The 26,408-nt window shown below is 42.0% G+C and overlaps 1 protein-coding gene across 34 annotated transcripts in view; it reads right to left on the bottom strand.

The window, feature by feature from the left end:
* ATP2B2 (ATPase plasma membrane Ca2+ transporting 2) overlaps positions 1–26,408 on the bottom strand; it is a 429,829-nt gene that overhangs the window by 162,732 nt on the left and 240,689 nt on the right. For all 34 annotated transcript variants that reach the window (XM_074602513.1, XM_074602506.1, XM_074602514.1 and 31 more), the window contains one exon: positions 19,089–19,572. In XM_074602513.1, coding sequence (XP_074458614.1) covers positions 19,089–19,287 — 199 coding nt within the window. In that variant the 5' untranslated portion in view covers positions 19,288–19,572. The remainder of the gene's footprint in view (positions 1–19,088; positions 19,573–26,408) is intronic.

The following is a 26,408-nucleotide window of genomic DNA, read 5'->3' as shown; positions in this document are numbered from 1 at the left end:
CCACTATGGCAGGACAGGTCCCTCTCACCAGGCATTCCAACGCTACACCTTGACTTCATCTTACTCAAAGCATAGCATTTCAGAATTAATGCCATCATGCTCTATGCTAGTCAAAGCTTTGAAATTTAGATATGGAAAGCCACAGTTCAGAAGTCTGAATGACCACTCAGATGTGATGTAATTCATGGGTCACATTCAGAACTCTTTTGTACCATGGAAATGGATGTTTTGATCTAGTGGCTGATGAGGGGTTATATACATTAAAAACAGAGCAGAAAAATTACAGATTAAACACTGAATTTGAAACAAGTCATGTTTGACATCACTATGCAAATGTTACCCACTGCTCTTACACGGCAATGGTGCAACAGACATCCCAAGGGTGACACACTCTCAAACACCAGCCCCTTGCCTTGCTGGTCTATTGCCTAAACCATAACCCTCATGCCAGGCTCCGACACGCTGCCCAACAAGCCTTTTCTTGTTCTCCGGTGTATACCAAGCTAGAGGTAAGGGGCTGTTTGCTCAGCCGTTACACAGCGCCACAATTTTTTATGTCCTGAACTGGTATCCCCTCTGGTTCTAAGAGATACCACCAGATCAGGGGTGTCCATACTATGCTTCAGGACGCGCTGCCCATTAGGCTTCTCTCCAAGGGCTCAGTTGTTAAGGGTGGTGACAACCTCACTGACCCAAGTCACCACAGCCCCGCTTCCTCGTCCAAACACTTTACAGTTAACCAAGTATTGTCTTCGCCGACAAGTTATCTCGCAGTTCTTGCTAGGAGGTTTCCAGATGTTAGTTTAACTCTTACAGGTTACAGCTGTTTCAGGTTTTGTTTTGCTGTCTGTTTTAAAATCTCCAACTCTTGTTCTAATTCCCTTCAGCCTTTTTTGGATTGCAGGAACATCTCCATTATTTCCATGGGAGAAAAACTCATTCAGAACCTTGTTAAAGGAACCTGCATTGTGTCAGAGTCAAAAATACAACCACCATAGTAAAATGTTTTGCCTTCTATGTGAAGAAGCCAGGGGTTATAATGAAGGGCAACTATTTCAATTAGTAGCAAGTGCTACCTTATAAAACCAGAGCAGCATTTCCACTATTTGAAACGTAAGTAGCAGTCTCCGTTTCGGCAGACACATCGCTGCAGCGTTCAAAAACAAATCCATTCCCAGTACTGAACGCAGTAATATTTGAAATTAAATCCACCTTCATCTTTCTTTGCATACCTATATTTTCGTAGACACTTCTTTCAAACATGGTATCCCTCAAATGTGGCTAATTTTGTTAGTACAGGCTTCTAAGTATCCCATGTCCTTTAGAAGAGCTGTGGTTCATGGTTCATATTGAAAAAATAGTTTGGGAATCCAGTCTTTCCTTCGTAGGTTCTGCCTTCCTCCTCCTTGTGCAAGCTTTGAACAAAATAACTTCCAGGTTTGCAGTTAGTTGGAAACGGTAACATGGTCTGGTTTCTATTGGTTGCCTTTTTTTTTTTTTTTTATTAACATATGCCTTAATAAAATTTCTTTTCAATTTTGGTTCCCAGAAGCTTCTAAGACTCTTAAGCATTTCAATCATTTTATTTTCCAAGAGTATTATTGCTGCCTATTAAGATTAGAGGCAGGGATGGAGGGAAGGAGAGGAGTAACTGTGATCATACCCACTTTAAAATGTTACTGTTCAGAGCCAGGTACTATAACATCATCATATACGCAAAGTAATTAGCATTATCGGTGTTTACAGAAGATATTCTGAGTGAAAGATTAAATTTTCTCTCAATCTAAACATGGGCCTCTAAACACACACACCTGAAGTGAAAAAACAAACAAACAAACAAAACCATATTTGTCCTGGGACATCACAAGTAAAACTGCAAGCAAGAGACAATTTTCAAGGATGGGTGATACCATTAGCGTGACGCTGAGGAAGATCCATTTTTTACCCTTGTCAGACCTACTTTTTGATACCATCAACCCATAGCTAAAAATTTCCCTCCAAGTCCGCTAGCCTAGCACTGTCAGTGCTTTATTTAGGCGACTTGGTCATTTAAGATCCTTTTATTAGAACAGCTGAAATAAAGTTGTCAGCTCTTCAGGTGATGTCAAGGTGGCATTTATCAGTTGCTGATTCAGGTTTATAGAAAGGTCAAATTGTTGAGTAAGTGTTTCTGTAGACTGAAACTTCTGTATTTTTCCTCCTCCCAAAAGGATTAGAGCGAAACTCTGCGTGCACTGCCCAGGAGGATGAGGATGAACAGCAAACTCAGGCAGTGAACTGCAACAGATTCCCAGCTGAAAAGTAGATGCAAGCGAACGAACTCTCTCATAACTACAAGCAATATCGTGTCTTTTGATGATAAACACAGTGGTATGTAAAGGTCTAGGCCTATTTCATCCTCTTGTCAGACAGATAAGCCCCTTTCTGGAAAAGCAAACTCTGTTTCTCCTCCCTAGTGAGCCACTGGCCCCTTGGACCTAGCCCTGTTGTACAGAGAGCTAATCTGAATAAATACTGGGCAATACCGTTGCCTGTTAAGAAGAGCATTTATTACTGGATCGTGTTTTCTTCCAGGAAGCCTACAGACTGTTGAGGACCCCGCTACCGTAATGCTGATAGTAGTTACAAATCCACCCTTAGCTCCGTATGCTTAATGGACCATACCTGGGAATGCAATTTTGTCTTAAGCCTTAAGCCAAAAAAAAACCCCAATAAAAAACCCCAAACTCCAAACAATTTTTCCTATATTAATTACACCTACTGCAGAGAAGATCACACTAACGGTGGATTCCTTTTGCATGAACTGGGCTCCTTTTACCCACTGTCAAGTAACAGCCAAATAGAAGCGAGACCTGGCGCGGTGTCCGATTTGCCATCGCCTTGCCTGTGAAACATCCCCCAGCTCAGCATGAGCTATATAATAAGACTGTAGCCTTTGATAAACTGAGTGAATGTATTAATTAATTTTGCCTGCCAGCTCACCTTACTTACACATACTGACTCGATATTAAATAGAACGTCAGGAGTTCACCTCTGAAAAGACACGGACATACTTATTAATTAGCTTTGCTTGCCAGCTCCCTTTAATGAGTTGTTGGATTACTGAATAAACCAATGTTTGGCTTCTCAGTAAGATTACTCTGCACTGAGCATAACCCTTCACGGCTAGGCTATTATCTAGTCTTTACTCTTGCCACCACGTGCTCTAAATGCTCACGCCATTCACACTGAAGAGAAACGTCGTTTGACTCCTTTGATTACCCACATACTAGAGGGTGCCTCTGTACTTTCACTTCGAACGCTTTCTTCTCTCGCTTACTCGTCTTTGTAAGTGATAACACTTCCAGCGTACTACAGACCATGGTATTTTTAAACACATTTGGCTACTGTAAAGCTACTATTTTTTCCCCTTTATTTTATGCATTTTATGCTTCTAAATTTCTGAGGATTATGTACAATTAGCCTTGTATGATGTTGGACACTGAATGGGAATGTAAGAGCACTGATGTTCAGGCAGAAACAAAATTCCCACTATAAACTTTGACTTGTAAAGAACTCTTACGAGCATGTCTCCGTTGGCTAGTGGAAACACTATCTGGCTTGCTTTGCTTTACAGACTGAACTCAGTACCATTAATCAAGGTTCTATAAACTGCTATTCCACAGTTCCTCCTAGTGCTCAAAACCAAAATTCTCTTAAGCACTTTCCAGTAAGTATAATGAAGCCTTAAGAAGGAAACAGCTGACTTTAAACAAAGATATTTTAAGTTGAAGAGTATCTGCTCTTGTATCACCTTCAACTTTTTCCTATCAAAAACAATAACCATATTGAAGTCTTTTTACAACTATTTTTTAAAATAATTATATGGTGATTTCTTAGAGTGGACAGATTCTTAGAGTAGATTAAGGAGTCAAAGCACCAAAATCCATTCATTTTAACAATATTATAAAACTTTATCAGGTAAAGACTGTCATAAACATTGAACGTTAAGTTAATAATATCTTCGCTAGAAAGTACTTAAAATTCTTGTGATATGCCCAAAACTCAAAATTTAAATTATCCTGCTTAAGGAGGAAATGGAAGTTTCATCACTGACTTGAATAAAATAAGGGTTAAGCCAGGAGACAGAGCTTAACGAAACCCAATTCTTGTATGTCTGCAAACAGGAACACAAGTAGCCAATCTTTCCCGTCATTTACTGACCTTCAGCCTGTAAATTTTAGTATGAATTACCTCATGCAGTGAAGAGTAGCAGAAGTTTTCAAAGTTCATTTTTTGCAAAAATATTTTTCTTGAAAGCCCTTCCAGCAAAGAACAACTTCAATTTGTTTTTTCAAAGCTTCAGAAATAAAAACTGGTATAATTTTAAATGGCATGAAAATCACTGTGTAATCTGGGTTTGTTTTTTTTTGAAAGCCACAAGCCAAGTTTGAAGACAAATGCTGGTCTTAAAATAGTTTAAACTGGAAACTGGTACACACATTTAGAGAAGGCCGTGCAGTTACTCATTCGATACACCTAGCTCAATTGCATCAGTTGTATTTAATGTCTCAAGTCTACTTATTCAGAGCCATGGTGAAGTATTCACCTTTAACAGTCATTAAATCGGTTGCCAAGATTTAATACCTCATGCAGTCATAATCACCCTTGTGTACAAGTAATATTGAATTGATCCCCCCCATTCTATAGAGCAACCTAAGCAGATAGAGAAGATCCAGCACTGCCAAAAGGCCCAAGTTCAAACAGGGCAAATGCCCAACACACGACCTGGTCAATACCAGGAAAATACAGAGTCTTCTCAAAAGACTTTGGGCTGAAGAGGAATCTCTGTTAGCAAAAGAGGAACTGCCTGAGCCCACAAGGATGATGTCACAGGCAATTCAAAAGTGAGATCTTTGAGAAAGACCTCCAGGAGCATTAGAATAGGAATAAATACCAGATGCAAAGCTCAAAGCAAATACGCAATAAAGGAAACACGTATCAGGAAAAAAATGATACAGTCAAAGGACGATGGAAGCAGGTGAAGAAATCTGAACAAAGAGTGGTTTGGTATGAAATGAGAATACAATTTTGGCGTTAATTGCTTCAAATTGTCTATAAGCATAAACTAAGATATGGAGAAGTCCACAAGCAGGAACAGTATCCTGAATATTAAATATGGAAAATACAGATATGCGTAGCAGGGCATCCACTTGCCCAGCCATCTAAGTCTTACATACTAGAGGATGCAGAAATGGTTTATAGCTTCTTCCAGTTCTCCATATCGCACTAGAGATTTCCCAGAACACACGCTCCTGCTAACACAGAGCAAAGGAACGGATACGCTACTTTGTCCAGAAGTTGAACATTTGGGGGAAGGGAGAGGGAGAAAAGAAGGGAAGAATCTCTTAAGCTTTAAGAAGAGAAAATCCATTTCCAATTAGTATTAGGTTTTGTACGTGCAGTTTGATGTTTTGCTTTCTCTTGAAACAATCACCTTTTGATAACTGGCTTGCATAAATTTATCAGGGCAACAATTCTATGATCATTGACCACTCACACCAACATATGCAGTTATTCAGTAATGCAAGAAAACATGGATAATTTGTAGTATGAATAAATGCCTTCTAGAAATTACATACATATGAGCAAATTTATTATGTTTGGTATTTACAATCTGCTAGAACGCAGTTTTCTCACGGCAGGTGTGCTAAACTGAACCCCCACCTCTCCTAACACCCACTGCATCTTCCTAACAGTTGAGAGCTCAGAAGGGGGATCTATGACCGCCTTCCTTGGGCCCTGCGCCCCTTGCCCTCTTCTGGCCCCTTCTCGTGAAGGTCTGACCCTCTTTCTGGAGTAAAACTAAGTAACTTTGGAAAGCTCCTGTGCATACAAGAATTAAGTTTGGAAATTTTGGGGTTTTTTTTACGGGTTCTACTATCGTAAAAAGTAGTGAAAGAGACTGTTTAAAAAGACACCTAACAAAGGTAAAGGAAAAAAACCCATCCCTAAATAATGAATTAAATAATGTTATACTGCTACACTGGGAATCCCCCTTTTGGAGAGGGATTTTTCTGGTATGAGAGACAGCAACTTCAGCAAACGGAGTTCAAGCCTGTTCCCCCAGCAGACAAGACGTACCAAGCAAAGGTCACTTTGCCTGTACAACGCTAGGGTTTTTGCTCACACTGCAATGTCAGCCAGAAGCGTGATTTTATTCCAGCCAGCCACCACCAGTCACTTGTTAATCCAAGGTGGCTACCACAACTTTCAAGGATAGTCCCAGGCAGACAAGACGTGCTATCAATTTTTAACAGTAGAATGAACTCTTTCAAAATGTTCCAAAATGAAAACAGGTTCAAATCTATTCCCTTCCTCCTGCCTCCCAAATCCAAATGAAGCTGGCAAAAATTCTTTCTTGAAGAGATCACGGCAACCACATGCAACTGAATCATTTAAGACATCTAGGGAGACTGAAGAAGTCCCCCAAATTAAATTCAGGGTTGAGCAGTTAAACTGCTAAAAATGATAGTAAGAGAGGAGGAAAGCCTCACTAAATCGTGATGAAATAGTGACCCAATCAAACGGGAAATCTAGGGGATTCCAAAGTGGGTCCCAGATTCAGGCCATTAATTTTAAATACCTCACTTAAAATTCAGTTTGCTGTCACCACATGAACATGACTAGATAGAAAAGATGACAGGCTTGCAAAAGCGCCGGGTTGACTCTCCAGGGAAGGATGCCAGCAGCCACCCTCGCACGGCAAGCAGTGCCTGCGAGTGACGCAGAAGAGCATGGCTGGCATCAGCCCCGCAGGGACGTTTCACCTCCGCACAGCAAGGTGAGGTGTCCCGGCAGCTGCTGAGCACACGGGATTCACAGGAGAGAAGAGCAGAACAGGGGAGACGTGAAGATTTTTTCATCCAGGAAACGGTATTGATTGCCCCTGCACAGCAAGATGAAATATATCTTTTTCTCCAGAATTTTGAGCTGCTAGCTGCAGCAACATTAACGTCAGCATCAATACCTCTGGAAAAGTGGGGCAGCAGAAAGCACTGCCAGCATCTCATGGCAAAAACACGCCACACTGATATCCTCGTTAAATAGGATTAACATCAGGAATTAAAAATAACATCTAGGTTTGGGGAGAAAAAAATAACACTGATTTCACCTTAAGAGTCTTTGTATGTTGATAATGCTGAAACAGCTATCGTTACGAGTTATTTTTAAATCTTTTCAAACCATCCAGATCTTTTACCATGCACGCTCTTCAGGGTTGAAGGCAGAAAAAAAATCTGTTTCTTCCAAGACGTTTATTAAACATTCAACACAAGCGTTAATACAGGCTCATTCTCAGCCCGTATACGGTGCTGCGGAGCAGTAGTGCACACGCATGTCAACAAACTGTGTCCAGCCTTCCTCCTCTACTGAGAGGTCACTTTAGAACAGTCAATAAGACAATTTGAACTCAATGAATTCTGCTATCTGATATTTCATGTTTAAGCAAATGAATTCAGCTACGCTATAGCACTGAACAGCAACAAACCAGCAGGAGCAACTCATTGAAGGGAACAGAGCTGACCTCTGCCCAGCCAATACACTTACACAGATAAAACTGTTTTCATTTCTCTGGTAATCCAACATACTATTGCTATCCGTGTTATGAGCCAGTGTGCACAACGGGTTTGGATGACAGTTCAGCTCTGTAGTTGCGGGTTATGGTTTTCACTCTGTGGGTTGCAGCAGATCAGCTTTCGTGTTTATAAGCAGACAAAGTACCAGAAGGTGCAACACAACCACAGAGACTTCCTTGGGAACAAAACCAATGACATATTGATACCTTTTTCCTTCACTATCTTGTAAATTTTTAAAATTATTTGTAGAGTCCTCCAGCACCTATAGCTTTGAAGAATCAGGCACTGACAAGGCCAGCACCAGAAATAAGCGAATTTAACTTCCCAGGGCCAGCTGCAGCACTGGCGCAGCCCTGTATCGCTCCTGTTGGATGCGCCCGTAATACTGGTAATCACCGACAATTCGCTCTGGTGGCTGCCTTCGGCATATTATTTCTGAAGTCTGGGAAGTGATTGTTCTGAACTCCTACCTCAGGAGGCTGTTGTGCTGCGGCCGCAGGTGAGGGCGGTGGCAGCGTGAGCCCTGTCAGGTGCCCTCGCGCCCGCACGGCGCCACTGCCCAAACCCACTGGCTCGAGAAAACAATAGAACAAAGGCAAAGCCCAGGGCTCCAGCCCCACCACGTGAGACGTCCACAGACAGCAGCGGAGCACGCCGTAACACTTGACTGGTTCGCCAAATTTACACCATACTTTTGTAGGAAACGGGGGTGGCTTTAAAGTTTTTTGAGGTTTTTCTTTAAGCAAACACTAGATAATTTGCATAGCAAAAATAACAGGTCCCGACTTTGGCCTCACTCCTCACTGCTGTTTTACCCTTTTAATCAATTATCGCTCACCAACAGGAGTGACTTTCACCAAGACAGTCATCTTTAGGTACTGCAAGGTCTTCACGGGCTAGAAGTCAACTGCGGGACTACAATTCAAGAAGAGGTGGGTATTTCAGCTGCGGTACCCCGAGACTACAAGTGTCAAGCTGGGCAAGCTCTGCTATCCATGCAAAGCCGCACAACAGCCGCGACCCTGCTGGCAAAGATGATGCAATGCAATAATTCTCTACTGCTTCGGGGATACTTCGGGGTGTAATTAAAAAAAAAAAAAGCACCCAAAACCCCCAACAAACAAACAAACCAACCCACCAGGGGCTCAGAAAGGAATCATCATTCCTTTAAAATTCAGACCCTGTGCCAGGGAAAGGGGGGGGGCCAACACACAACTGAAGTGAAGCAAGCACAAGGAAACTCGCAGGGCTCTGATTTGCCACCCAAACTTCCAAACTAAGGTAATGACTTGAAACTGCCAGAAAAACTGTGTATTTGTTGTATTGTTTAAGCAAAGAATTAACCAAGGTGCCTAGAATAATGCTTATGCTAAGTGCTAAGATTATAACTTAATCGTTGCACTGTAATTTTAGAGCATTACCATACATTTGTCTTCCTGCGTTAATGCTGACATGATCCTGAACAAACAGCGCTCAGCCTACAGCATCTGAAGAGCTGTGCCCTCATTTGGGAAGTCAAAGAGAAATTCTGCTGCAGTTAATGGGATACTTACTGAATGTGTTAAGAAAATTCTCCTCTCCTCCTTTTGTAACTACTTCAAGGGCAAGCTCTCCTTTCAAGCACACCTGGAAAGAAGTGGGCTATTCCCTATTTTCCCTCATCTCCAATGCTAATCAGAAAAATGAATCATGATGGCTTTTGAACTACCCTATAAATTCGGTCCATTTTCCTTCCTGCTCTTCATTTTTTCAGTCTTTTTGTACCTGAGAGGACTGTACCTCAACTGCCCTCGTACTGAACGAGAGGGTTCCTCGGTGGGGAGGAGGGACTGACAGCAAATGCAAAAGGAACGATCAAAGGAGTCGCACAAGCCTGTGGAAGCTCAGGTTTTCCAGTCTTTTCACAGAACTGACTCAGCTCGCAATCCACACAGGAAGAGTATCTGCAGTCCCTGAAGAATTTCATTTGAAAGCAAAGAGGAAACAAGGGCTAGTAAATGCTATTGTTACAGAAATAGCAGCTACATACACCCCAGCTATTTCTATTATACAACAGAAATACTCTGCATTTAATATAATCCGTGCTTGCGTTGCCAAGTTCTGGACTGGCAAGAAGGACGGGACATTAAAACGCATTGTTTTACCAGCTCCAAGGCAAGGGCAAGGAATGGGCTTCCTAATGAGTACTCAGAAAGGGGTGGTTTTTTCTTTAAAAGTTAAAAAGAAAGTTACTACACCATGCTGCAAGCTACGCCAGACTATGTCATCTATTATCAGTGAAAACAGGTTCTTTATGTGAAAGGCGATCATCAATTTTTCAAGATGTGTGGGGAGGCCTTCCTTCTCCTTACACCTTTCGCGATCGGCGACCGCAAGCATATTTTCTAGAACACCTAGATAGATGTGGGGAAAAATTACTGGAGATAGGGTAGAAGTAATTTCTAGAGATATTTTGAAGGCAAATCAGAAACTACAAATGCATCGCATTAAAAGAAATCAGTATCGAGGAAATGCAGTTATGTTTGTCTTGGAAGCACATCGTGTTGACTGCCAAAAATACATCTTTGGCTTTATTTTCCGCTCCCCATACCTTTATAAATAACAGGCATGTCAAGCACCATCAACCTTTGACTTCTTGGAAAACAGATGGAAACAGTAAATTTGATCGGTCTAGATTCAAAGGGTGAGTAGCAATTGCAAAAGGGGACAGGAGGCAGGAAATCATTACTGCATCTGACACATCTTATCCCAAGTGCGTTCGCATTAGCTATCGCCAAAAGAGAAACGACCAGTCATTCAGTCACGCTATTTCCACTCGCAAGGCTACTGAACTCAGACTTACATATTGAAAGCTACTGCCCCAGTGGAAAGACTTTTCAATATTTTAGCTAAACACCTTTTTCAACAAGTAACAGAATCCTCTTTCCTGAAAAAAAAAATTAATGCAAAGTTGAATAAATAAACTTCAAAATTTCTGTTATTCCTCAATGGCATTGTCATCATCTGCCCAATCCACAGAGGATCCTTATGAAGACGGGAGTAGCGAAGTTTTCCAATTCCCACGGCTCAGCTGGAGGCAGCATCGCTGCTAGAAGTGACACTTGGCAAGAAGTTTGGGAATGCCTAATAGAGATGCGGGTAATTGTTTTATCTTTAAATTTTTAGGTGATGTTGTAAAGTGAGCACTTTTTGCACCCCTGTAAGCGTCAGCTGAGACACCTGATTAAGGGCTGTGCTCTTAAGTTCCCTCTAGCAGGGCCACTCACAGAAGGATAAAGCCACCGGCTGTCAACTGTTTGCTTTCACAGGACACTGACAAAATAAGGCAAAAAAACCCCCGCCCCTTCACTCTCTCTGATATACTGCAAAGACAAAGCTTAATTTCATCAAGGGCAAACTGGCTACATCGATTGGATTGTTCATTTGGTGTAATGGACTTTGCCTTCTTCCTGCAGCTGTCTCAAAACTAGAACAAAATGAAGATAAATCAGCTCTCACTCAAGGCTGACGCGCTATATATATTTATGGATTTCTAAGCCCTGCAATACAATAGCAGGGAGGTACTCGTTACATGATCTTCCCCCCGCAGGAGCGTTACTCCCCCGCCGGGACTCTGCCAGGGCCAGGCTGCCACGCACCCGCGGCCGCCCCGCGCGCCTCGCCTCCCCCGGGCCTTTCCCCACCGCTCCTCAGAACACGCACGGCTGTCCCGTTCCCAGCACGGAGACGCTTTGATACACGTGCATGCAGGCGCACACAACAGCACACCTTTTTGATCCTCCGAGCAAAGGACTAATTGCCTTTTTCTGAGGGAGCACCGCTAACGTAACCCAACTTAGCAATTCTGACAACTGACGTAACTGCCAGAGCTCATGAAATCTAAAAATTACTTTCCCCATCATATACACTGGCGCTATTACGTTAAAGATCTGGCCTCATCTTTTTTCACACAATAAATGAGCCAGTTATGCCAACAAACTCAAACCACTATTTTTAAGAACAGGATTACAGATTTATCAGCTGGGCCATATAATGGCAACACTTTCCATCACTTATTATTTTGCAAAAAGGGAATGACGTACTGTATTGCATCGTCGTATTTAGATCAAGGAGAAACCTGTGGCACAACACACTACAGCAAACGTTAACCTACAATAACCTCCTTAGAAAGAGGGAAAGAATTACTTGAAGTCGTTGGACCAGGCTTTCTTTTGACTTACAACACATTGTAGCTGTAATTGAGCTAATTACAACGAACAAACATTAGACCTGTGCAAAACAGGTGCAAAACCTCACACCCATTTATTACTCCGTTCAGCTAAACCTGAGGTGCGGCAGCAGAATGTATGTGTGCAGGCAGCAAGCGCTGCCTGATGTATTTAACGTACTGTCTTGGAGGGAAAGGGAATTCAGTTTGCATGAAGACAGCCTCCTTTCTGAAAGTGTTGCGCCTGCTAAAGAAATAATCATTGAAAGGAAGACAACCTTCTGGGCAATCACCTAAACAAACCGGCAGTGGACTCAGAGAATCTCTGACACTGCCTAATACAGCCAGCAGAAGAGACTCCCAGGCTTTCTCCCTCTCCTCACCTCCCGTCAGAGCGATGCCGGTTACGCACTGAGAAGCTCTCTGCCAACCATTCAGGATTCTCAAAGGAGCAGGTGATCTAGCTTAAATTTCTCTTAAAAGCTTCGTGGGGAAAACGCATCGTGCAATATTCCTCTAGTTTTCTACAAGTAAATGAACAAAGCCAAAGTAAATCAGCAAGTGGCAGGACATGCCAAAACCCAGAAACAAACCGAGCAATGAAATGGTACTTATCGCTTTGAAAAATCTAAGCCATTCATTTGCGATGCTTATGTTTGGGTAACCTTTGGAAGAATGTTTGCTGTTCCATTACACAAACAATGGAAATACTAGATAAGGAAAATAACCGCAGTTGCCAAGAATGGTCCATGCACTCCTCCCAAATCATTAAGCGTGTAGATATTATTTTATGGATATATAACATAGTATAGGCAGCAGGAGTCCCCACGCTGGTGCCGCCGCGTGGCCCGGGCTGGAGCACACGGCCGGACACAGGAACAGAAGAGCCCACCTGAGCCTCGCCGAGGCCACGGCTTACGGCTTGAACAGGACTCAGACAGAGCTGTACGCCAGAGCGGGACTCCCTGCCTCACACGAGTTACTAACACACAATTTATAAATACTTAAAGGGTGGGTGTCAGGAGGATGGGGCCAGGCTCTTTTCAGTGGTGCCCAGGGACAGGACAAGGGGTAACGGGCACAAACTTGAGCATAGGAAGTTCCACCTGAACATGAGGAGGAACTTCTTTACCCTGAGGGTGGCAGAGCCCTGGCACAGGCTGCCCAGAGAGGGGGTGGAGTCTCCATCTCTGGAGACATTCCAAACCCGCCTGGATGTGTTCCTGTGCCACCTGCTCTGGGTGACCCTGCTCTGGCAGGGGGCTGGATGGGATGATCTCCAGAGGTCCCTTCCAACCCTACGATTCTATGAACCGTCCTGCCTAGATATTTTCCATCTGTTCACAATCTCGAAAGACCTCCTACAACAGCAGTGTTTAACCTCAACTTGTGTCCGGCGCAGCGTTTCCCCGCAGAACAGAGCTCCAAAGAGCCAGATAAACAATAATGGCTCTGGTGCTTTCTGCGTGGCAAGAGCAGGAGGCGCCCGTGGGCGCAGAGAGGACACCCCATCCCGGGCGGTGGCACTGCTGGGGCTTTCCCAGGCGTGTCCCCAAGGGAAATCCATCCTTTCAGGTGGTACCTCTCAGGGCTCCAGCAACAGAAACAGTAACGTCAAAACGAAGGAGTGTCCAGAACCTGCCATCCTCCTTGGCTAACCAGCCTCTGGCCAAGGTGGTCTGTGCCTGCTCAACACCGCTCTGGGGACATTCTGGGGGGTTTGTGGGGACCCAAGCGGGCAGTAAAGGCAACAAGCGCTTACTGAAGTGACTGCAGAAAAACGTGAAGTTCTCGCAAGTTCTTACCAGCTCAACCATGCTTCACACTGCATGAAATACGAATTTAAAGGGTTTTTTTTCCCATGGAAGGTAGGAAAAAAGCATTGCAAAATGCAACCCTCAGAGGCCTTCGCCGTGACAGTACCAAAGGCTTTTTTCATGGGGAAGGCTGTTGTCATTGTTTAAACCAACCCTTCCATGCAGGGAGAACATGCACAAATAAGGACGAGATGTGTACTGGGAGTCTGGCTTCTGGCCTGGCCGTGTTGGCAAGTTGGCCTGAACTGCAAATTACGTTTTGACCCCACCAATAAGGCCGAGGAACTGGACAGCACGGCGAGCGGGGGAGATCACGAGCGCAGCTTCTTCCAGAGTGCTTTTAGGATGCTGCTTTGAAGATATCCAAAATACTTCAAGCTCAGCCTCACAGCCAATTTCTTAAAATCTACTTCAGGAGAGTTGGCAACATAGGTTTTAAAAAAACCCAACCCATTTCATGAGTAGGATAATATTCATCCTAACCTTCTATTTAAAATAATTTAAGAAAATCTTGAACTTATACATAATATTTGATGGTTTATGCATGATAAAGTGTATTCTTTTAACAACAGCTAAAATGATGCTATTATCAGTTTCTTTACTTTCATGATCTATTTTTGACAGTGTGGTTTTATAGATATCAATATCTAGCAATACATTGTTTTATATTTCTATTTTAAATTAATATTTGTCTGAATCAAGTCTCTTTAATTCCTTTCTCGATTCTTTTCTAAATTCTTTACGTATCTGTAGCTAATTTAACACGTAACAACATAGTGGTGCACCTAACTGAAATTCAGCACGTCCTAGCAAGATTTGCTTCAAGAAAGAATACTGGGTTATTAACAGTGTATTTTGATAAAAGCAATCTTGAGGAACCAAAACTAATGAGTACTAAAAGCAACGGGTTAATTTTGCCGCACTCAGTCTTTCTTCATCTTTTACCTCATAGTTAAATCATAAAAGGCTTTTTAGATTGCAATAATGAAAAATAAACCTACGCAGTTGGCCTAGTTGATCCTCAGCCCACATCTCCTTTATAACAAACGTGCTTTTGAAGAGAGTGACTTACCTTGTATCTACCTTAGCTAAGGGCAGCTATGATGATTAAAAAGTCAGCTTCTACACTAGAAATGCTACCAATTAACTGCTCATTCATACTTTCTCTTGCCATGAAGCCTTTTTACAGCATCCTAAGGGAACTAAGCTAAAAAAAACCCAAACTTGCATTTTTCCATAATAAAAGTAGGTTCCACCATCTCACGTAACCACGTCCCGTCTGAAACGATCCCACGCTCCACCAGACCGTTTCTAGAAGCTCAGCCCGTCGGGCGTCTGCCAAACGCCAGCGGAACCTCTCCCGCAGCGCTGTGACGTTATCACCAACGCCTGGCGCCTTCTCCCAGCGGCTGTCGCAGGGCTGCTCCCACAGACACCACCACCACGGGACAAGTTTTTTTTCTTTATATAAAAATGAAAGAAGCATCATTATAAGCGGCTTCACTTTTCACGCGCGTTGGAAATTACTGCATCCAAGTATTTTAAGCAAGAAATCGTGGAAATTAATTCAATAATGTATTCTTGTAAGGAATAAACACTTTTGTAATACGAAGGGAATGGAGATTAAAAACTTACTGTAAATTGGTGCATACTACTTAAAATTGTGGCTAAAATACAGTTAAGCATTGGAAAGAGTGGATTCCGGTCTCATTTGGTATTCATCCAACTAACTCCTCGCGTTTTACCAGCTGCCCTTTATAAGGTATCACTAATGCTCGAGTGGGCCTCGGAGACTCACACTGCATGGAAAATTGTACAACTGTCACCCAGCTCTGCCCGGTGGGGGATCCAGCGTTGCTTTGCAAAAACGACAGCTAGATCCTGTTCATTTTCTGTATTACTAGAATAACGAAAGTGAAACTAATCTCAAGAAAAATATTTTTAAAGACTATTCAAGGAGACGCATACTTGTGTTTTTTCATATAAAGTATTTCCATAGATTTTGGGGAGGTTCTTTTTATGAGCACTGAAATGGTAGCTTTTCATTACAATATAATCACTTCAATGCAGGAAATCCCTTCGGCATAACTGAGAGCTGGGATCCACACCGCATCTATGGTCAGAAAAGCGACCACAGAAAATATAAAGAAGAGACTGAAGCCTTGTAATCCATGATAACGCTGTGAATTCCTTCAGCATGCAAATATTATGCTACTCAACATTCAGCAGACTTTTAAAGCTCCACATTGATCAATACACGAGTTCAGAAAACACTGGTAGGTGTACCTTCACAACAGTAAAAATAACATTTGAGTTATGCATAAGATGTCTTACCTTGAGAAGTTCAAGGCCTTTAAAAGAGAGCTTCAAAAAGGCACTTTTCATGTAAGTGATTGATTCTACCAGTCCATAGGTGGCACATCAAATATTAACATGGGAAATGAATTGCTGAGCAAACTGAGCTAATTGCTACTTCTTATTTTCTAAATATTGAGTAAGCCAGCAAATTCAGATTTTACATAAATTCTTTGGCGCAAATACCTGTGCAGGCACATTTTACCGAATTATAACGTGCCTGCTTCCAGGATACATTTTTGTCCTCTGTTGCAGTAACTACTTAAGCCATAACCCACAAAGTGACGAAGACTTTATGAAAATAAATTCCGAAAGGGCTTACAAGCCTGGGAAGAACTAAATTCTACAGTCAAGTCCTCCTTCCTATTTCACTCAGAGTAACCCAGGACTCTTGCTCAGCAAGAGTTTATCGGGTTTACTGAAAAAAGTAGTAGTGCCCTGCAGTAATGCTTATTCTGTTATACCTCAATAAAAGTGTGTAGAATGCACAGCACTCCAAAATATAAAAAATAGCGGAAGTTTGGTTGTGCTTCACCACAGAAGATGGTGGTTGGAAAAGTGATTTTCAGCCATAGTGGCAAATTAAGGGATTTCATAAAGATATTGCATGGGGAATCCATGGTTTGCTGCAAATGCCAAAAGATAAAACTCTGTGGGAGCCTCCACTACTTAGCTTAATATTTTATTTGTAACTCATGTCTACATAACGTTAAAATTCCATTTCCATATAAGAAACTATTATGTTTCTTTCCTCTAAGAACAGTCATATCTTCAAGAATATCCTCTTCACTGTATTTTAACTTTCTTTGCTGTGCTTGGATACAAGAAAAGCAACGGCTAGGGATTTATGCCTAAACCTCTGCTTATATTTGACAGAAGCCTTTAAAGGTTTTCTATTGAATTCTTATGGATACCTTCTCCCAAACGAAAGTTTCTGAGTTTGACATGACATATTTCAGAGAGAGTCCCTCCTAAAACAATTTTTCCAAGCACAACAATTTAAAATAAGATCAAAACTTAGTGCGACTGGGAATTCCTATTATGTGATCTAATTTAAAATTAAAACCCAGCAGAGTCTTCATGATTCCAAGGCTATGCTGATTGCCATCTGAAGCTGGAAAGGTTTTTCCCTAATGCACAAGTGATGAAGCACACGTAAGGCTTAGAGGAAAGTTACCTTATCTGAAGTATCAGAGATAGATTACTGCTGGAGTCAGCGTGCCACACTAGTTGGATCCATACGCCCTGTTCCGATATGAGGAATTAAGTTTCCCTGATGTCACAAATTGACCAGATAATGCAATTAATGTTTCCTTTGAAGTTCACATTGACCAGCTAACCGGCAGAACGAACTGGCAAAACTTTACTGGAGTCACTGCAGTGGCCTTGGTTCACCCAGACTGAGACTTCCCTCTTTGACATGCCATAAACCACTACGGGATATTTAAGATGCTGAAGCCCTAGTGGGATATTTACAAATTAGTGTTTATTCTGTCAGGTAAATATAGAGATCCTGCACTTCTGTCTGCAGCTCCCCAGACGTGTCAGGAATCTGTCTGAACTGCCGCACGTTCTCTGAAGAGTTGATCCTCTGGTGTCAAACAGCTATTAGGCCACTCTCTGGAAGACCGACAGGCATCTGGAAATCCCAGACAAGTGGCAGGGTCTCACTTTCCTACCTCAGCACTCCCACTGGGAGCAATCTCCAGGCAGGAAAAGAGGTCCTGTCTGAAGGATCAGATATTTGGGCAAGACTAGAAAGTGGGAGAGATCTGTCATTAAACATTCTAGAATACAAGACTGCAGATGAATGTTGAAGCACTACTGGAGCTTGCTGCTCGTTTTAATACAGCATTAGCTTAATAAACCTTTGCTGAAAAGGTACTGTTCACAGCTTTATAGCTTATACTGTTTAAACGATACTGAGACTGTATATGATCGAGTGTCAGACCATGAAGAATTTACTTGAAGGCCAGGCATTGATAGCTGCTCCTCTGGGACTCTTCTGGGACTGCAATTTATAGTATCACACTATGTGATGCTGTAATTGACATGTTTACCGTTACACCAATAATTCAAGACTTTCCAGCATTTAAACAGAGGAGTAAAAGTAAAGGATTAATTTCAAAAAGGAGAGAATGGAATAAAGCCAACACGTCTGTCTTCTTGAAAAAGAAAATAACTTAAAAGGAACATCTTGGCTACTTTAAAAGACAAGCTAAATATTACAGACTCAAAGACTGTATAATTTCCAAAAGCGTTAATATTCCTTGGAGACAAAAATACAGTGATGAAAATAGAATTCTTAGAATTAAATAGAATGTTCCTGTTCACCAATTCTTTCTCATTTAGTGCAAGTAAAATTGCACAAGGAGAGGGAAACGTCCCACCATTGTCAATGTTTTATGGGGAGATATTTGGGATAAGTGTTGAAAACTAGACTAATGACTGATGATCAGGTAGAGAACTCCACTTATAAAAATAGATATTGAAAAGTTATGATTAGTATTATTAAACGTAAGAAAGTAAGGAGTTTAATTATACATACAAAAGAAGTCCAAGTAACAAAAACCATAGATGCAGTCGTATATTGATAATTTAAGCAAAACTATCTACGGTAACACAGCAAGTCAAGAGTAGTAACCACAAAAAAATATATATTACATATTGATCTACAAAGTAACATGGTGTGTAGCTCAAAAGGTCATTTTATATCCTCAAGATGCCTAAATACCTAGAAATTCTTATGAAGCAACTAGTGTGCACCTTCTTACCACCAAGAGCGTATCTGTTAAAGCCTCTTTATAACACCATAAAACAAGCGCTGAATATTTTTTTTGTCTGCCTTTTAAGGAAGAATTAATCCACTTAGCTCTCTGAATAAAAAGCACCTCTTATTCTCACGCTAGCTTTAGCTATAGCTAGACTGTTTTTATCTTTTTTCTCTGAAGACTCCTCTTTTGTTTTACTATTGTTGGGAATAAAGGCAGCACCATGAGAACTGTGTTCAGGTTTGAAACAAAACCTCTTTCTTTCACCGTCTGGAGAGCCCTTATGCAAAGTCCCCACTCAAGTGAAGGAAGACATGCTTACCTTCTGTTGGTGATGTCTTCAGATGCCTGCAGAGCCCCTCTGTTTCCCCATATGTCTCTTTGATTTTTACTACTGCTTCTGTTCCTCGAAGTTCCATGAGGGAGCGCAGTTCTTGCAGTGTGCACCCAAACTCTCCTGCATGGTTGGCCTCATTTCTTTGGTTCTTGGAATAAAAATCGCTATTTGTCATGTCACCCATTGTTGCTGATTATATTGCTCCGCTTGTTGTAGTGGATACAATCTTAAAACTGTTTAAAAATTGAAGGAAAGGAATCTTGAATTCCAACCTCAGAAATTAAAAAGAATCCCGCGTATGCCCGGCGAGCGAGGTGGAGAACGCCTCTGGCGCGCAAGGTGTCCCTGGCTGCCCAGTGGTCCGCAGAACGGCTGCTCTCAAGGCTGCAGACCAGCTCCGCTCCATTCACCACTTCCCATTATGTGCACCCAAGCTGTAGACTCTACATGGTCATTTCTTCCTCTGCACCTTTGGGAGCAAACAGAAAGGATTCATTACAAGACTGAGCAATGACGCTTTACAAAGGTGAGTTCAAATTTATTCTATCATTGCAGTTTGACTCGTCATTTAAGAAACGCTCTGCGGAAACGCTGTACAGGCGGCCTGTGAGACGCCGCAGGTATCGGAGCCAGCGCCGACAACAAGGATAACGCGAGCTCTGTCTTAGAGAAAGCTCTCCACAGCTAAAGCACCAATAGCAGCGCTGCTTACTTTAATCAAGTCCCAAGAGCACACGCTAAATGAGATGGCTCATGAATATTAATAAGGAAGCGATTAGCCCGGCACGCTAGATGCACCTCCAGTGTGTGCTCCGGTTCATACAGCCACATCAATCTTCCATCTGACAAGAACAAAGACTCTCTCATAGAGACTACAAGGTAACAAAAATTAGTTAAACACCACTAATTTTCATAATGGGTTAAAGCAAAACTGGTTCTTAGTGCAAGGACAGTAAAAAAAATGTGGAAAAAATAGAGCCACCATTACAAATTCAGAACGCATTTAAATACATCTTGCAGCCTTGCCTCCTGGGAGGGTAAGCCTATCGCCCAGAGCAGACCAAGCGCCCGAGCGCCGGGTTCGGGCAGGCGGAGCCGTGTCGCACCCAGGGACCTGCTGGGCTGCCACCCCCCTGGCCTGCACGGAGACACCACACACACACGCAGGGGGTGTCGGGTCTTGTCTTTTTTCTCCCTCCCCCAGTGTTGAACAAGTCATATTTGGACCATCTGGGAGACACTTGATTACTTGCTAAAACCAGCCTTTAAAACCTGTTTCCCCTTCCCAAGTTTTAATGAAGTTGGTTTAAATACTGCTGAAACCAGCTATTATATTTGGCACAGAGAGTTTTAACAGAGATTAAAGGTTTCTTTTTTGCCTCAAGCGGGTTAGTGCGTGCGCACTGTCAAATCTATAGGTCTCAATAGTTTTCTCATAGTAAAAAAGATCTTTAAAAGAGCACACCATCAGCCTAATGACCGACAAACCTGGCACAGTCACAGTCACATGTTGAACCGTGTGTGTACAACAAGACACCGTGGAAATGAGCACACGCACAAAGAGGATCCCAAAGCGTTTCAAGTCCCAATTGTATATTTGTGCAGTAATTCTAACCTCCTGCCCACACATAGTTAATATAACACGTAGGCTTGGTACTTCCACCGACCTCACTGCAGTGCCGTTGCCCTGCCTGCGAGAAAGCTCAGGCCCACGGCATTAACTCCTCTTTGCCCCCAGTGACATTATCTGTTTTGGAGCTGTCTGATACCCCTCGCTCAATTAGACAAACTGAACCTCTACCTGCCCCTCATTTACACGTAAAGACTGGACGCTCCTTTGATTTCTGGGGAGAAAAACAAAACCAAACCAAAAAAAAAAGGAAGTACCAAGGTTTCACTACAATATTACAGAACGCAATTAAACTAGCGGTCAACTGCTACATGCTGCTTCTACTCATCCTATTTATTGATATTATTCTAGTGCTAAGAACTTCTGCCAACCTTGATTTCACATATTGCTTTTCAAGTTCACCAGGAGAGAAGAATTTCAGCACAGAAAGTGGCTTACAGTGAGCAACAAAGAGAAACTGGAAGTAGTAATTGAAAAGGGCCTTTATTTGCCAAGCCATAGCCAAGGAGGAGATGTTGTGCTCTGTCAACTTTCCACCCCTGCATGTCGGACGGTGTTCACAGTATCCGTTCACTCCTAGGTAAATCCCTATGGATAGCGTGCAGAAAAGACCTTACTCACTATTGCTTTATCTGTTTCTAAACAGGATGGATCACCATTCTGAATAGAAATAACATCAGCCTGGAGCGTTACTTTGGAAAAATTGCAGGGTAGAAATGTCACAGATGTCCAGTAAAACAGACTTCATCCCAAGAGGCGCTGAATCACCACAACCGCCTCTGATGACATGTCCCCCCCTTCCCTAAAATCAGCATTTCAGGCTCTTCCTGGTTTCATCTCTGGTAAGTCACTGCTGACAGCCACATCAAAAAAGCAGACTCAGATTTGATCATGAAAAAGAATATACGGAAAAAGGTCGTGAAAAATGAGGCATCATTAATAATAATGAACAGCTAAAATGACAGACTACGATTTACTTACAGTGGGGAAAAAAAGAATCTCTCCCTAAGGTTAAGTACACTTCAAGATCTTGAACACTGGGTGCCTAAAACGGCCATGATGATAAAAAAAAAAAAAGAAAAAGAAAAGAAAAAAGACATTCACCTAACAGAGAATTCATAGGGCTTTGCCAGTCCTCTGGCCTTTTTAAACATTCCTTTAATAAAATAAAATTGCTCTTAAACTGTTCCATAACACCACAGTGAAAAGACATTTATTAGCGTTTTCTGAAAACCATCTACCGATTTAATCGGTGCTGCAAAGGGTACTAAACTTGGTACCAGAGATGTTTTCTGCACAATGTTTTCTGTGGGATGAGTCCACCGCTCTCAATCAAAGCGTCTCTTTTGACTCACTGTGCTGTCACTATACATTAATATATTTGCTTCTATTCTTAGAAATTCATTGTCATATGTCAGCCACGGCAAGACAGCGTAGTTGTTTTTTTTAGCATGTTTTGAGTCATTTGCCTGCTGAACTTTTTATTTCACCTTCAATTAAATATTAATCAGTAAACAACAAATACGACGTCTATGCTTCCTTTGGTGCTTTAAAAACAAATCACTCGGAGTTTGTGCTCTTCATGATTCACCTAATGTTACAACACCAGGTAACAGCGCCTCACGTTTTTGAAAGGCAGATGGTAAAATACAGAAAGCACAAAGCATGACTAGCACTATTCCCTGATAATGCACTTCCCTCATCCCATGGAACAAGATTCATCCCATCCCTGAATCTCTCTTCCGAAAGGCCCAGGGCCCTTGCCAGAGCGCACCCCAGGTCAGCGCGACTGACACACGACCACCCCACTCTTCCCGAGTGGTTAATATTCCTCTAACAAAGCTGAGGAACAGAAAACTTGAGGTTGGCATACGATGATATTCCCCCATCAGTGGGGCTACAGGCTTTGCATCTCCAAAATGGAACAAATTACTAGAAGTGGGTGACATACAGAGTCTCCTCTACAAGAAATCCAAGTATTGCACTAGGTTTGGGTGGGGTTTTTTTGTTTGCTGGGGTTTTTTGGGGGTGGAGGAGCTTAGGGAAGGGATTATTTTAAAAACACACTCAGAACACTGATATTTTCAATATATGGATGCGGAATAGGTGAAATCCCGATCTAAAAAAAAAAATCCCTGGGGTGCCTGCTTCCACTGTTTATAGGGCAAGCCTGCGTAACTAGCTGGCAAAGAGACCGCCAGGGCCTAAACTGACTGAGGAATAACATCTCCAGCAGCCACAGGGAACAAGGCTGAGTAAACCGCAGGTTTCAGCGGCAGTGGGTGCATTGCACTGGGGGTGGGAAATAGCTCAAGGACTTCTCACTTTCTTGTCAGAGGAGCCCCAAGTCTCCTCAGGGCCTCCAGGCCAAAATTTCTCAACCTCTTCAATCCAAGCTCTGCTCAGGTCTTTCTGCCCAAAAACCATCGCTTACAGGGTGCTTCCATGGTTTTCATTTATAATCAAATGCCTCCCAGGCCACGAAAAGCCACCATCCCCAAATCCCAAGAGCACAGCTCTTGACACCATTCTGGTCCACGACCATTTCCTCCTCCGTTCGGCCCATTTGGTCTCACCATTCCCTACGACAACAATTTAGAGGGAAGCCAGTCCCCCACAGACATGTTCAGCAAAAAAGAAATAACAGTTTCCAGTAACTGAAATACTGATTGCATGCACAATGTTACATTGTTCTTCCACATAAAAGCACTAGTTTTTAATGAAGGTTATTTCTTTTTATTTATTCTTACCAATGCATCTGAAACAAGCTGTAGAAACAAGAAATTAGAGTAAAAAAATTTCTGGAGTGCACTTTGAAAAATAGCAGTATGCTGTGGACAAAAAGACAGAACAGCAGCCTACCTAGATTCCCTTTAGGTAGCAAAAGGCTCCACATACTAGAAAGCCTGAGTAAAATACCATCCTTGTTTTTCTCATTAAAAAGTCAGAACTTAAGTCTTCACCTTGCTCTGGGATTTCGTTTGTCAAAGATGTCATGGATTTTTGTTGCACAAAAGCACCACAAACTCAGATTATTTGTTGGTTGGTTGTCTTTTTTCTTCCAGAGTGGCTGTGTCTTGGGGAACAGGCTACCATTCCTGTAGAGCCCAAGTCACATATTTTTCATCTTCTGGCTGCTTAAAGGAAATGTATGCCAATTAAAACAGAAGCAATTTGGATGAGGTAACTGCAGGCCTGCTGGGAAAACTATTCTTTGATTTCCCTAATCAGGAAAAGTCTCATCTTGGAAGCTTGTAAATATTTTCACAGTGTGTCAGAACGATTTCTAAGTAGATATGATCACCGTGTATTCTGCCACCTGATTTCATTTGGACTTCTAGTGGCAGAATAATTAGTAGCAAGGTAACAAACCAAATTTCACCAGATCGGAGTCACAAGACTTGCATTTCACAGTCCTTAAAGGTCTGGACAAATAAGAGATTCATGACGACTCCAAAAATTCAGGATATAATCATAATTTGACTGCTTTCTCTAAATTGTCATCTAAGATTATGCCAACTCTGATCTAAAACTCTTGTGGTGAAGGAATTGCCTGCGTTACAGGAGGAAGGATGAAGAAGTAATCACTCCGTGATGGTTGGCAGAGGAACAGCCAGGGCCGGGAGATCAGCAATGCCCAGGTACTACTGGCTCATCATCCAACTGGGAAGAAGGCATGCGGAGCCAGTTCCCGCTGCACTAAGCAGGGGGAAAGTCCCAGACTGGACTCAGGACCCCTTGGAACCTATAGAGAACCCCCAAAGTAAGAGGGGAGAAAAAGCACTGGAAGTGTCACATTTTAGTGAGCAGTAGGTATCTAACCTCATTAATGTATATTCCTTGCATTAGAGATACCATTCCTTGATAAAACAGGATTGGAAGCAGATTTAAGGGAATCTTTCCTTGACTCTCAGCAAAATCATCCGAAAGGTTTTTGTTGAGCCTTTTGCCGAGTTCCTCAAATGCTCGTGTGAGGTGTGGGTAGCAACAGGTTGGCAACACACTGCAGAGGATGAAAAACTCACGGCTGCCCTTTGCAAGGTGAAAACAGTTGAGAAAGAAAACCATAACCTGCTCTGTGGAAGCCTTCAGATGAGCAAAATACATCAAGTGTGGCCCCGTTGTACCACCTTTTACAATTTCTTGTTCTTTTCATGTCAAAGACAAAACGTCCATCCTTTTGTGAATATAATCTTCGTGGACAAGAATGAGAAATGGATTATCTACCCAAGCGGCTAATGAAGCTAATCAAACTCACCCAAAGATGCTCAAACTCACACTCTCTTAAAACAAATACTGACTTTGAAGTTCAATTATCACGAATGCACAAGATGCCGAAGGAACTAAGGAAAAACACCATTTGACCAAAAGCAGGTTGGCACCTTCACAAGTATGAAATTTCTGTTTAATACCAGGAAGCTGAGAGCAGATATGAAAGAGAAATTGAACTTGGCAGCTATGTGTTGTCTGAAAATACTCCTAACTTCATCACTACATTTCTTAATGAATTTCAAGTTGCATTAACTTGTACATAACTCATTCATGACAAGCACACAGGAATGAGACTACATTCCATCTACAAAAAATTAAAATTTCTTCTATGATGCTTCATTCAGTTGTTGTTCCAAGACAGGAAGATTTAAAAAAGAAAAAATAATCACAGGCAACTATCTGTTGTAATCCCTAAAGTAACAATTGTTTCAGTCCTTTCAGTATGAATCCATGCCTCCGGTCAGCTTGGACTTCTTGCACAAGTTTTGCTATCAGGTAAAATAAATAAAAAAGGATTCCATGCCTCCTATAAGATACTGTTGATTATCTGAAGAAAAAAGGTACTGTCACAAAATACATCTTTACTACAAAATTTCATTAAATTTCAACAATCTATACACAAAATTTCATTAATTTCAGTTATACAATAAGGCTATTTACTTAGGACTTCTATCAAACAGAATCAAATTATTTCACAAATTTGCTGAATTATCCCCCCCCCCCCCCCCCCATGCTGTACCAGTATACTGCAGGAATCTTAAAATAACAATTGTGGAATAAAACTACCTCCAGTGCCCGGTTACAGTGCACAGTCATTCAGCCTACAATTTAATACAAAGTCTGTTTTCCACCATTACTCTTGTAAATGGTTAGAGCAAAGCCAAATGAACTACTGACAGGAACAAAAAATACTATTAAAGGAATCAATTCAGTCCCATTAAAGCCAATGAAATGACTCTATCAATGACTTCTGGGGGATTGGATCAGGTCCTGCAGATGAAACTCTTCCTTCTCTGACGCCAGAATTTCACTCTATGAATACTGTTAGTAGACAGACTGCAATAAGAAACCAAATCATGTTCATTATCGCTCATCACTGGGCTCTCGTCTGGGTTAGGAAGCATTCCCGGCTTTGCTCCATGACCCCACCAAGCCCTGCCAAGCTCCGGTGATCCCTGAAAAGGGATCTCCCATGCTAGGGCATTTTTCTGGTCATGTCTGTACTAGCCACAAGTTTTAAGAACGCCTCTGTCGTTTCTTGCGAGTACTAACATGAATTTATTTTGTTTTGCTTTCAGTGACGAAATGAAAGGTTATTTTTCATTAGCTATTTATTCTCCCGAGACTCTAATTCCACATTGCAAAGCAGTTATTGGATTTCTTGTATTCACTACCTTCCTACA

Source organism: Larus michahellis, chromosome 10 (genome assembly GCF_964199755.1).
Source record: "Larus michahellis chromosome 10, bLarMic1.1, whole genome shotgun sequence".
NCBI lineage: Eukaryota > Metazoa > Chordata > Aves > Charadriiformes > Laridae > Larus > Larus michahellis.
The sequence above is the reverse complement of the archived record's forward strand: the minus strand, read 5'-3'. Positions and strand labels throughout refer to the sequence as shown.